This window comes from Carassius gibelio, chromosome A18 (genome assembly GCF_023724105.1).
Source record: "Carassius gibelio isolate Cgi1373 ecotype wild population from Czech Republic chromosome A18, carGib1.2-hapl.c, whole genome shotgun sequence".
Classification (NCBI taxonomy): domain Eukaryota; kingdom Metazoa; phylum Chordata; class Actinopteri; order Cypriniformes; family Cyprinidae; genus Carassius; species Carassius gibelio.
Genome location: NC_068388.1, coordinates 8,878,790 through 8,891,090, shown reverse-complemented (window position 1 = coordinate 8,891,090; position 12,301 = coordinate 8,878,790). Strand labels below are relative to the sequence as shown.

The following is a 12,301-nucleotide window of genomic DNA, read 5'->3' as shown; positions in this document are numbered from 1 at the left end:
AGATGCATGTATTAACTAAAAGTTTGTAAACTTTTAGAAGTGCACTAGTATATAGATGCTAAAAGAAAGACTAAAAGCCACAAATGTCAGATTTTGATTTCATGTGATCTTTAAATAATGCAATAAAAAGCTTTCCATTTTGCATTGTGGGTTTCGCTTCACCAAGACAGCAACTCGGCTAAAACGTTTTGAGACCTTAGCTAGGGAACTCTCTTTATGACTAGAACCGTTAAAACTCCATTTCCCCTTCCGCCACTGTGTCTGCTCTTAGTTATGCTGTACTGTGTGTGCGTTTAAGCGCAATAGAATGTGTTTTGATTTTTTTTAAAGCACTAAAAGGGGAAATCCACATACAGTATGAGGTCATACTCGCATGTCAACCAATATTAGACAGAAATGGGGATCAGAAGAGAAGTGTGAGAGTAAACTTGGTTTGGGGAAAAGAGGTGCACACACACACACACACACACACCAGATTACAACTAAACCCCAACAAAAGAATGAGTGCTGTGCTGTACTGGAAACATATCAGCTCCAACTTCAACAAGACTTTTTTTCCTATGAAAACATTAAAGCACAAGGCTGTCTTTCAACTACACCACAAATACACACACTCGAACCAGACATGGCCAAATGTAAACCAGACCAAGGCTGCATTAGTCAGCGAGACCAAAGGAATTGTAGAACTGCTCTGAGCTCGATTAGAGATGTCTGATCTCATCACATGAGCACAGCCTACCTGTCGAAATCCATCGCTCATCCTGTCACTGAAAACTGGTACAGATACGCTCACTGATAGAAAAGACACAATGGATAGGTGATCCAGGTTTAATATGGACTCCACAGCACCAGAACCTTCATACCTTAGGGGTATACAGTCCATTCAGAAGAGCTGTAATGATTAATTTTGTTACTAGGGTTTGGTACCTACTGAATAGTGTCGGTTCCACAGAGTACCGATTCACGTTAAATCAATCAGGGCCAAATTTCGGTACTTGAGAATACATCTGGGAGTATACGCTACAGAGAGAGAAACAGAGACCCTGTGACCTGATGTCACCCTGCAACTCGGTCAAACAACACACAGGGCAAGCCCAAAAGTTCTGAAGTGAGGTTATATTTTGTTTCTGTGAAAATGTGTACGCGAGTCCATTTATAAGAAAGTAATTTACTCTATAATTTTACCGCTTCATTTCAGAAAACTATAATCAGCATACTGTATACACACAGAAATGGCATGGCAACCTGTCAAAATAAAAGTACAGTTTAACATGTAACAGAAATATATTACTCTTGTATTACTTTTGTACAGAATAATGTACATCTTTAAATATTACATTTTCTATCAAATTTAAATAAAACAATTAATTAAGTAAAATAAATATTAAAACCAGATTAATCACTTAATTGTAGAAAAAAATACAATTATTAGAATATTAAAAAAATATGTTGGAGAAAGAAAAAGTTTGTAGGGCCCTATTGTTCTAAAATCTAAAAATTGAGACGTTTGGACTTTATTTTTTTCACTGAAATAATTGTTTTCGTAATTACACAGAGAGTAAACTACTAAAAGAAGGAACCATTGGGTACTGGTTAAAAAGTGAACGGTACCCAACCCTAGTTGTTACTATTCCAATTTCAACAGCAGCTATTTTGCAACTGAATATACTCCTTTAATTGTTAGTTAAATATTATTTTTTACTAACAAATTAAAATTGAACAATAGAATATAGCCAGCTTGTTAAAATAAAATAAAATAATATAAAAACGTCATTAATCTGCCAATGTTTTGCTAATTTAAGATTATTATCAATGGCCACCAATCCTGCCATTTTGGAGTAAATATTGAAATACTGATTTCAACATTTGAATCTTGTTTCTCTTAATGCATGTATATATAGTGGTCATTCTTCCCTCCATAAATTGACATGGGCCATCAAATAGCACTAGTTGGTTGACCACTAGCTATAAAGCCGCATGTATGGTACATCTACATCCAATCTGTGCATATTCTGGTTTGGAGCTGGGACAAGGGCCCCTGATGCCCCAGTGCTTGAGCAGGTGCAGTGTGTGCACGTGGTCTCTCGGGGGAGCGCAAGGCCTAACGCGGTAAACACAGGACCTATTTAAAGCGAGCAGACCTCTCTCTCTGGCTCTACTGGCCTCCGCTAGCTGCGTTTCCACAATACTTCATGGCCCCTTGGGACCCCCGCTTGCCAGCCACACTGTACCAGTCTCCCCTCCTCTAGAGACCCAGCACCCAATGCTTGTGCACCCATACACAGAAAAAAAAAAAAAAAGTTAGAGATGATGAAAGAGCACGTCATGGAAGGATGGGAATTAAATCACACAAAACACAAAAACAGCCGTACAGCTGCTCGCTGATGCCATCACCTGTTCCAGCCCGTGGTTCTGTCAGTCGACAAACGAATCTGCGATCATCGCGTACACACTTCTACGTGGAAATATACGCACGCGGCGACTTGCTAAAGCATACACACACACACACACACACACACAGAGAGAGAGAACCTCACCTCCTCTTCACACATTAAAACTGTTTTCCTGTCGCTGCCTTGGGGAAATTAAAAATATATTATGGACCTCCAGAGGTTCATGCAAGGAGATGAAGAAAAATAGAGAGGGACATAAATGAGATAGCGAGACAGACAGCGAGACATGAATGGTGAGAGAGGAAGACACACAAAAGCACTTGAGGGATAGAGAGATGGATCTCTTGGTTGTGTCCTCTTTTCTAAACTGCCCACTGCATCATGGAGAAAGAAGGCCATTTTGGGGCTGCGATGTTGCCGACGGTCATCATCGCTCCTGTCCTCCTCCCACCCTCCCCTCTCTTGTTCCCAGCCACCAAACGGAGAATGCATGGTTGAATCCAGCTCAGGTTAGATTCCAGAAGGGACAGAGCATGTGCAGGGGCCAGGAGACTGACTGATATTTCACTCTGTGTGTGAGTCTGTGCATACACACACAAAATCATCTAACAGATCTCGCCAAACCTCTGGTTCTCAACAGTTGCCTCAAAAAATAGTCTGTTTTGGGCCAGACTGAACTACTGCTAGCCCAATTGAGCTAATGTTGCATTGCAATATAAATATGTCACCAAGGTTACGCTACCGAGCTGGTTCTGGCAAATCTGTTTGAATGACTTGTGGTAGTCCTAAAAGCCAAAAACAAAAAGTGGATCCCATTGCAAGAAACAAAAAGAATCCACATCCAGGCACTCACATAGCAGAAAAAATAGAAAAAGCCTTTATTGTAAAACAGGGCTCCATGTTAAAAAACACCAACGCGAATCAGCCCAAACAGGCCTTAGTCAGGGTGTTTGACAATAGAGAATGAGAACTAGTTAAATAGATACACCTGTGACTACATTTTCTAAATCTAACCAAAATCTAACCACTAGATGTCTCTTAAGAAAGTGTTTTGCACATTATACCACCATTTTCTAGAGAAACGAGGTAGAAAATAAATGTTTTCTTGGAGTTGTGAGTTGTATATTGAAAAATTTTTTTTCAATTGTGTAAAAAAAAATCATTATGACCGTCGACTAACTGCTGCATTTCTTTGAACAAAAGACAGTAAAAACAGGAATACTGATAAATGTTATCACAATTTACTTGTTTTCTAAATTAAATTTGAATTTATGTTCTATTTTTTATCAACATTTAAAACAGTTTTATATAGTTTTTCTATGTTTTAACATAATTCTGATTAATAGAGAGTTCAAAATAAATAAATAATTTAAAATGTTTTCTTTTTTTTTGTACCAATGCAAAAGTTTTATCGTTCACTTATCCATTTACTGTGTTTGTTTTTTGTTTTTTTATCAGTGTCAAGGTAATAATTAGTATAACTTTAATTTAATTAAACACATCCCATGTAAACGCCCTGACTAAAATCAGGTAACCCCAAAAACCAACCTATTATACAGGCCTTTCCTAAACACTGATTTATTAGTCAGCTGGTCATTCAGGCAACCTGCCAATTAATATTTTTTTAAATATAGCATTTAAAAAAAAAAAAAAAAAAAAAGTGTCATTAAGTCCCAAAAAATATATATATTTTTTTATTTCTGAGGCATATTAAATGTGTTTCTAAAAATGTATAGTATATATATATATATATTTGAGCCAATAAAAATATTAGCAAGTAAAAATCAAATCTTCTGCACTGTACTGACTGCAACACATACCTATCTTTCTCTCCCTTTCATTCTGGCCTCGACAAAAGTTTAACGTGTGCCGAGTTTGACAGTTTAGGCTATTAAGAGGGTCATAAATAGGCCTGGTTCAGTGCCCCACTGCCAAATAAAACCAGAACACAACAGCTCCCTTTCTGCCTGAGGAATACACAGGTGACCAAAAAGCTCACATTACGAGTGAGGTCACAATGACTCGCCCAGTGTGGGTGAGATCGAGGGAGAGCAGGAGGAGTCATCTGATTGGCTGCATTAAGAGGTCCTGCCGGCCCACCAATAGCTGAGGGAGGAAATGAATAAAATAATTCAATTCAAGACCATTACAGCCCCGATCGGCCAGCGCATGGGGATATGAGCAGCTTTTTTCCGCAATGAATCATAGTCGGGGGCACACACACAAATTGGGTGCTTGTGTGCGTCGATGTGTGTGTGAGTAATAATGTACTTGATCCTTGCAAATGTGCATCAGACGATGTCCTATATGTTGATAAAGCAAAGTCTCTAGAGCTATTGTTTCAGTGTGTATGTGTGTGTGTGTGTGTGTGTACGCATCCAAAAACACCGCTCCGGTTCTTTGACAGGAAGCAGGAAAAACAATGCTCAACTTCACAGCTCTGATGGCACTTATAAAAAACAATTCCCCCTCCCTGACCCGTCTTTGGAAAAAAAAATGACAAGCTTCTGCATCTGTCTCTATAAACTCGCGCTCTCCCTCCTCTTCCTTTCCTTCGACCGATCCCACCCCCCCACCCACACCACCATCTCCCAGAGTCTCCAGTGTCAGACCTGGCTCATTTTCTCTCTTTTCTCCTTTCCTTCTCTTCTTCCCCTCTGGGCCAGGGAGGGACGGGTTGTTTTTCTATCTCAGGGAGCATGGGGTGGAGAGAGAAAGAAACCGAGTGAGAGAATGGGAGAGAGAGGGAAACGGGGGGTGTACCTCCGGCCCGCTCCCCCAGTGGGACAGACCGAAGGGGCCTCAATCAGTTCCTTTGGGGCCCACGGATGGGGGCGGGGCTATAACTATTTTCTTTAACATCTCCACCCCTTAACTCCAATCCAACCTCCCCCCCCACCACCTCACTCCAAACTCAGCACACATTTTCCATCGAGGAGAAGGACGGAAGGGGGAACGAAGTGAATTTAATACCAGGAAAAGCCTGCCAGTGTCCTTGTCGACATCATCTCCTAGGGAATAAAGGGAAGGAAGGTTTTTTATCTTTTTAAATAAGAGATGGCGAGCTGCCCCCTGAGCCTCAGCACAGCAGCACAAACAAACACAGAAGAGAATATAGATGGGGGAAGGGATTGAGCGAAAGAAGGAAAAAAAGGGAGACAAAGAGGAAAGAGAAAGGAAGAAAGAGGAGGTGATGCGGAATGCGACCAAGTCCACCCGGAACAGAGGTGGGGAAAAAAAGGCTGATTAGCATGAGCAAATGGGGTTACGGCACAAAAAATGAAGGAGAGAGAGGGATGGAGGGAGGAGGAGGAGAGGCAGGGAGGAAGAGCGGAGGGTTTAGAGAGAGCCCTGGGACTCCCCTTCCTGCTCTATCTCACACACGCAGCACTTTGCAGCCACCCAGGACCTCAGTCAGCACCCCTGCAGCACTCCCTCAGGGCCAGTTAGGAGGGGCCCACGTCATCCCCTCAGGCCCCTGGGGGCCACTATCTTACTCCATTCTCTCTGCTGAGCTCACCAGGATGCAACGAACAAATACAAACTCTTAAAAAAAAGCATAAACACATCTAACACACTCTCGATATCTGACTTTAGTGATTTCAATAACCTAATGACTAATAAGATTCCGGCCATATATTATTTTACTAAGGCCATGTTTTTTGACTGGGATAGTAGAGGGATGACAGGAAATTACAGGGAAAAGGGGGAATGGGTCCAGGAAATGGCCTCATATCGACACTTTTTGTGTTTTTCAGCATTTTTAAGTCTTAAGGTACAGTCACATTTACCATTCCTTGAACAAAATTTCCGAGATCCAGTCAATAGTAATCCACATGATCTGGAGTTAAACAATAAAGTACCTCAGGCAGAAAAGATGTTACTCTTCAGGAAATCAGGAAATCACAACTGGCAATATATGTTCGGAATAAATACACTTTCCTGCACACAAAAAAAGTTTGTCTTTGTAATATTTCATTAAAATAACTTTCAAAAGCTTCCTTTTTGACTGTCATCACCCCCTCCTGCCACTAACCAGTCATATAGAAACCACTTTCCACAATCTAATCAAATCTCAACAGGTGAATGATATCACATCCCACCCTACTATCTTTCACGGCTGAGGGGAGCATGGGCTAATACATTCATAATCCAAATAAATGCATAGCTGTGTAATTTGTTGGATAATGTCCAGTCAAAAAAAACGGAGCTCGGTTGATGCTGTGGTAACATTTTCACACTCCCATCCCATCCAAATCCGAACATAAACGTATCCCTAATTTGAAAATGCTCAAGAAGTGAAAAGGGCTTCTGAGGAAATAGGTTGAAAAGCAAAATCTAATATTCAGAAAGATGCATGATCTAAAACAGCCCGGTTGGATTTTGCCAGATAGAAATCTTCCTCTACAGAGAGGAGGTGTAGTCAAACTCGTCAAGTCGTGCAATATTACATTCGGAGCGTGGCAAAGTGCCTTTACGTTCAGACAGGAAGCGCCTCTAAGCCTCCAGTCCAGCATGCACCTGGACGCCATCCTCTTGTGCCTTATGAAAAACTCTCCCTCCTTTCCTCCCTTCCTCCCTCTGTGTGCAGGGCTGCAGGCCATGTGGAATTGATATTCGAGATTGTGATGCAGCGGGTCGTCTCCAAGGGAGCAGGGGGTTGGATGTATCGTGCAGGACGCCACGCTAGCGAAATCATACCTGTCTGAACAGAGGAGTCCCAACCACTGGCGCACTCTGTAGATTCGGACTCTTCCACCGCTACCGAAAAAGAGAGAGAGAGCATATTAGAGCATTTGTGTAGCCCAACCACACATTTTGAGCACACAAACATTTTTGGCAATCTTGTCAGAAGAGCGCCGCATAAACGGTGGCCCATTATGAGCCTATGATGCATTCGAACGGATTCCTGGATGCACATCAAAGCGCTTTGTGTGTGTGTTCTCTTTGTTTGTCTATCTGCTAATTTTGGAGGTGCAAAAACAGGTAACGGGAGGCGGTGAGATGAGAGGAGGAATGTGTGATGAAGGTTTTCCTGGGCATAGTCGAGGAAGGAAGCCTCACTGGCACACAAACAGGAAGCAGCAGTGTTGAGGACACAATAAGAACTTGGAGCACCCCCCATAGCTCACAACCATAAACACATTCTCACTCACACACACGCACAATACCGGTCTCTACAAAACTCCCCGTAGCCTGGAAGCACTTTGGCACGCAGTCTAGAATGGAAACACACACTGTAACTCTTCAACAACACGGGCGGCAATTTGTGTAACCTCGCCACATTAGACAACAGAGGCATCAGAGTATGAAGGAATATGTCGAGTAATCTATAACAGCACTTTTTCAGCATGAATGGACTATTAAGTGTAGAAGACTTCAAACTCAGCGAACAATGTCCATGAAGATAAGTAACAAAAAACAGGAAAGATAAACATCAATGATGAGGTTCAAAAGAGGCCAACGTGAAGATTTAAAGCGTTAATTAAGCCAAAATGAAACTTATCTATGTAATTATTTACTCACCCTCATGTTATTTCAAACCACTGAGGGATTTTAGTTGTTGTTGTTTTTATGTGGAAGCATCAGTGTGAATGTTCACACTGCTCTTTTTCAGTTAGGCCTATATGAAAGTGTCTAGGGATTGTAAAAAATAAAATAAAATAATGCATTTCCAAATATTCCAAATAACTTTGGCCGTCACAATCATTTGCAGGACATGATTTAGGAACCTTTTCGGTGAATGAAAATGTATTCACTGTTAATGGATGGCTTCAGAAGATATGGAATATTGCACATGAGTCATATGGACCACTTCTATGGTGCTTTTTTGTTTGCTTTTCAAGTCTAACAACACAAGTCCCCATTCACTGTCATTAAATGTGGGTGGAAAAGACAATAAGCACATATCATTTAAGTTGCTTTCGCTTTCAGTCTCTGTTAAATAAATGTGAATGTCATTCTTTCTTTTGTGTTCACAGGAGAATCAAAGTCATACCAGTTTACACTAATATAAGGATGAGTAAATCACGTCAGACGTTTATTATTTGAATGAACTGTTCCTTTAAATAGTTAAATGAGAAAAGAAACTAAAGTGGGAACAAGAAAGACAGAGAGAGTCAGAGAAAGAACGAGAGAGACTGAATCTACTCTGTATACAGGAAATTGTGGTTAGATATGCTCCCGCTGGCATTGGGCATCCCTGCAGTCTCACTAAACCCACTTCCTCCCAGGAACAGACTCAGAGAAAGCAGGAAAAAAATGAGAGACAAAAGGAGAGAAAGACAGATAGAGGGAGAGAGAGAGAAAGGCACAAACTGCACTGTCCCGGACAACCATACTGCATTCCTTCCACATTATCAGTTCCTTAATTACACACAGACTATCTTTTCCTCTCAAAAACACACACACACACACTCTGCAGAAAGTGCTGTCTGGGCCACCGTACACCGTTCTTGCCGAAGCTGCTCCCAGCAGGGTGGTCGGTGTGAACTCGACTCCACTACCACCACCCTTTTCAATATTCTACTCCCAAGCCAAGGCCAACAGGCCCCTGTTTTCCCTCTCAGTACAGTGGAATATAAGGACCGCAGATGCTACAGCCAGGAGTTCCAGTGAAAAGCCTGCCATCAAGACCCGAGGAGCCAAGCCAGGTCAGAATGACTGGCCTGTTACGGGACGCCAAGCACTTGAGCTCAAAAGGCCTTTGCTAACAGGACACTGAGGTATAGGCCTGGTTCTAAGGGGTGCCAGAGGTTGCTAAGCACTATATATATATATATATATATATATATATATATATATATATATATATATAATTACACAGCACCCTTACTAATTTAAGAAGCACCCTCAGTGATTTGATGCTGGAGTCAAGGGATACGTCACACTTCTCTTGGCCTTTCTCATTTCCTTTGTTTAAAAGTCTCACATTTTTCCCCTCCTTCATGCAAATTCACGTTCTAAAATGACGTTTGGCTGGATTTTTGCTTCCGTTTATTCTTGCACCAGACTTGGAGGCAGTGCTGGGTAGAACTGGTACATGTGTAATTCATAAACAGATCACAAAAATCAAGAGCTTGAGTCATTCACAAAATATGGTGAAATGACAAACATGTTCCTCAAGTGTTCGGTCATGAAAAAGACTCATGTTCAAGAATGCCCATATAAAAAGGCATCACTGTGTAACCTGAAAAAATATATGAATAAATTAAAACGAATAAAATAGATTGAATACATTGTTTTTCACATTAAATAATGGGGAAAATAAATAACAACAATAATAATTTAAACATTGATTACTTATCAGGCAAAACAATAAATTGGTTTGTATTGGTTGGCAAATAAACATGATTGCAGCCGGGTAGCATCTTATCTTGCATATTTAGCATAGCACAATTCATGTAATTTTAATCAGGATGAATGAGAATTCAACCGGAATTCATCCGTATAGGGCCCGTGATTAACATTTTATACTGGGCCCAACAATTGCATGCCCTGATCATGACCAAATCAGAATGCATCTAGCTAACACTGCTTAGATGTTCTCCTACTCTTCTCTGACCATCTTTTCTCTTTACTGTAAGTTTGTATTTGTGTGTTCACTGAATAGTTTCTCCCCTGGCCTGAGTCACTTCGATGCCGTGCTGTACTGTTTATCAGGGGAGATATCATGCTGCTTTTCCTTGCTCTCTTGTTCTCTTGTTCTCCACTGTGCAGGGCTGGGCTTCTCTCCCCCTGGCTTTATGGTATGCTCCCGGTAGTCTGTAAGATCCACTATGAGTGCTGCTACTCATACAAAAAAAATGCACTTATTAAAGGGATAGTTTAGCTCTATGCATTTCTTCTGAGGGGGAAAAATAAGATATTTTGAATGCTGTATAAAAGTACCAGTGTGTTTTTGTTCAAAATTTCAATTACCTTTTGAAATGTTAGACTCAGAAGCCCATTATATATTTTACTGACTGATTTGGTAACACTTTATTTTAAGGTGTCCTTGTTACACGTTACATGTACTAACTATTATAATAACAATTAATTATGTATAATTACAATGCAAGTAACCCTATGCCAAACCCTAAACCTAACCCTTATCATACAGTAAGCACATTTAGTTAATTAATACTGCTCAGCACTTAAATGTTTAATTACACTGTAACAAAGACACCTTTAAAATAAAGTGTAACCACTGATTTTTCTGGAATTAAAAGGTGATAAAAAAAAAAAGCTGCGGGTTTGCTCAACATGGCCAATTTCTTTTTTATTAATTATGAATATGACTTAAAAATAGTACTTATAATTACAGTTAAGAATAATAATATTTTAATTTTTTTAATTATTTTAAAGTTTAATCATTTTAAAATATAAAAAGAAAAAGAGTATGACATTATTATTACTACTTTTACTACTAAATATAAATATTAAAATAAATTAACTTTAAAATTGCATTCTTTCACTGTAAAATAAAAAAATTGTTGCATGCATTAAAGGAAATTTAAGCTGCATTTTTTTCTGATAAAATCTGACTGTGATAAAAAATTAATAGTGACTGCAATTTAAATTGTGATTACTTATTTGTATTTAATTTATTTATTATTTATTAGCATTTTACTGTAAATATAAATGCAATAATAAATATAGCTGCAAGCAGAGATGACAGGCCCATGCTGCACATCAGGAAAACGGTGCACAGTGGGCACAAGCATTTGCAGTAACCCTCTGGCAGTCTGGTTTTAAGGGATACAGCAATTAAAGACTTACACTATAACATCAAGTGTGAAACACACACAGAACGATAGATAAATCTTTGGTAACACTTTACAATTTACAAAGGTTTCAGTTGTTAACATTATATGAGTTAACTTGAGCAATAATTATAAGGCAATACATTCATGTTAGTCTTAATATTAGGTTCAAAACTTACTAATACATTATTAAAATGTAAAGTTGTATCTGTTAACATTAATAAAGGTACTGTGAATTGCATTAACATTTTTATGTACTAACATTAAAAAAAGATTAATAAATGCTATAAAAATATATTGTTCATTGTTAGTTCATCGTATTTGATGCTTTAGCTAATGGAAACAAAAGACACTTCTTGTAAAGGGGTTACAAACGCTTATGATCTATTTTTTTTAAATGATTGTAATGATATATAAAAATTTGTGAAATAATTATATAAAACTATATTATTAGTAAATATTAACTCATTTTATGTATTTATTTGTCATTCTTACTAATGGAACGGAGCAGTTAAGGATCAGGCATGAAAGATTTCCTATGAGGGAGAGAGGACTAGATAGAACTTTTAATGATCTCTGCCTATACATTTTTTTTTTTTTTTTATGATTTCAATGCTCTATAAGCATTTTAAAAATTATTATGACTAAACTTAAAGTAAAGTACATACCAACTGATTCTATGCATTAACTTGTCATTCTAAATGTTAGAGACTGAGCCTTACAAGACTAGGCTTAAATGATTTCTTACCTTATCAGCTCATCAGTGGACAAACGTAATATCTGTCAGCTGAAATGTTTTTAATTTATGAAATTACGTATGTTTCTTCACAATGACTTGTTCTCCATATGTAAAAAGTTTGAACTTGAACTTTTATATAATATATATATATATAAAATAACATTGCACATATAAATTTAATTAAATGGCAGTCTTTGCAATTTAAAAATTGCACCAAGGCATATCGCTTTCATTCGGTAGAAATCACAGATTGGAAGGGTACTTTAGGCACTTAAAGAGGCAGGGGCTTAAGCCCCCTCCTGGCCCATTCACCTGTGAAGAAGGAACCCACGCTACACATAGAGACCAGAGTATCACAGAGACTACAAGATGTGCTATTCTGATCTGGATGGCCATGTACTAGCCTTAGCAACCATCCAGAATAC

General features: G+C 39.0%; 1 protein-coding gene across 4 annotated transcripts in view; it reads right to left on the bottom strand.

Annotated features, from left to right (window-relative positions):
- LOC127934264 (zinc finger protein 423) overlaps window positions 1-12,301 on the bottom strand; it is a 146,056-nt gene that overhangs the window by 106,792 nt on the left and 26,963 nt on the right. For 2 of the 4 annotated variants that reach the window (XM_052531530.1, XM_052531529.1), the window contains exon 2: window positions 7,095-7,154. The exons of the other annotated variants lie outside the window; for them this stretch is intronic. In XM_052531530.1, the coding sequence (XP_052387490.1) occupies window positions 7,095-7,154 (60 nt within the window). The remainder of the gene's footprint in view (window positions 1-7,094; window positions 7,155-12,301) is intronic. 4 annotated transcript variants of the gene reach the window in all.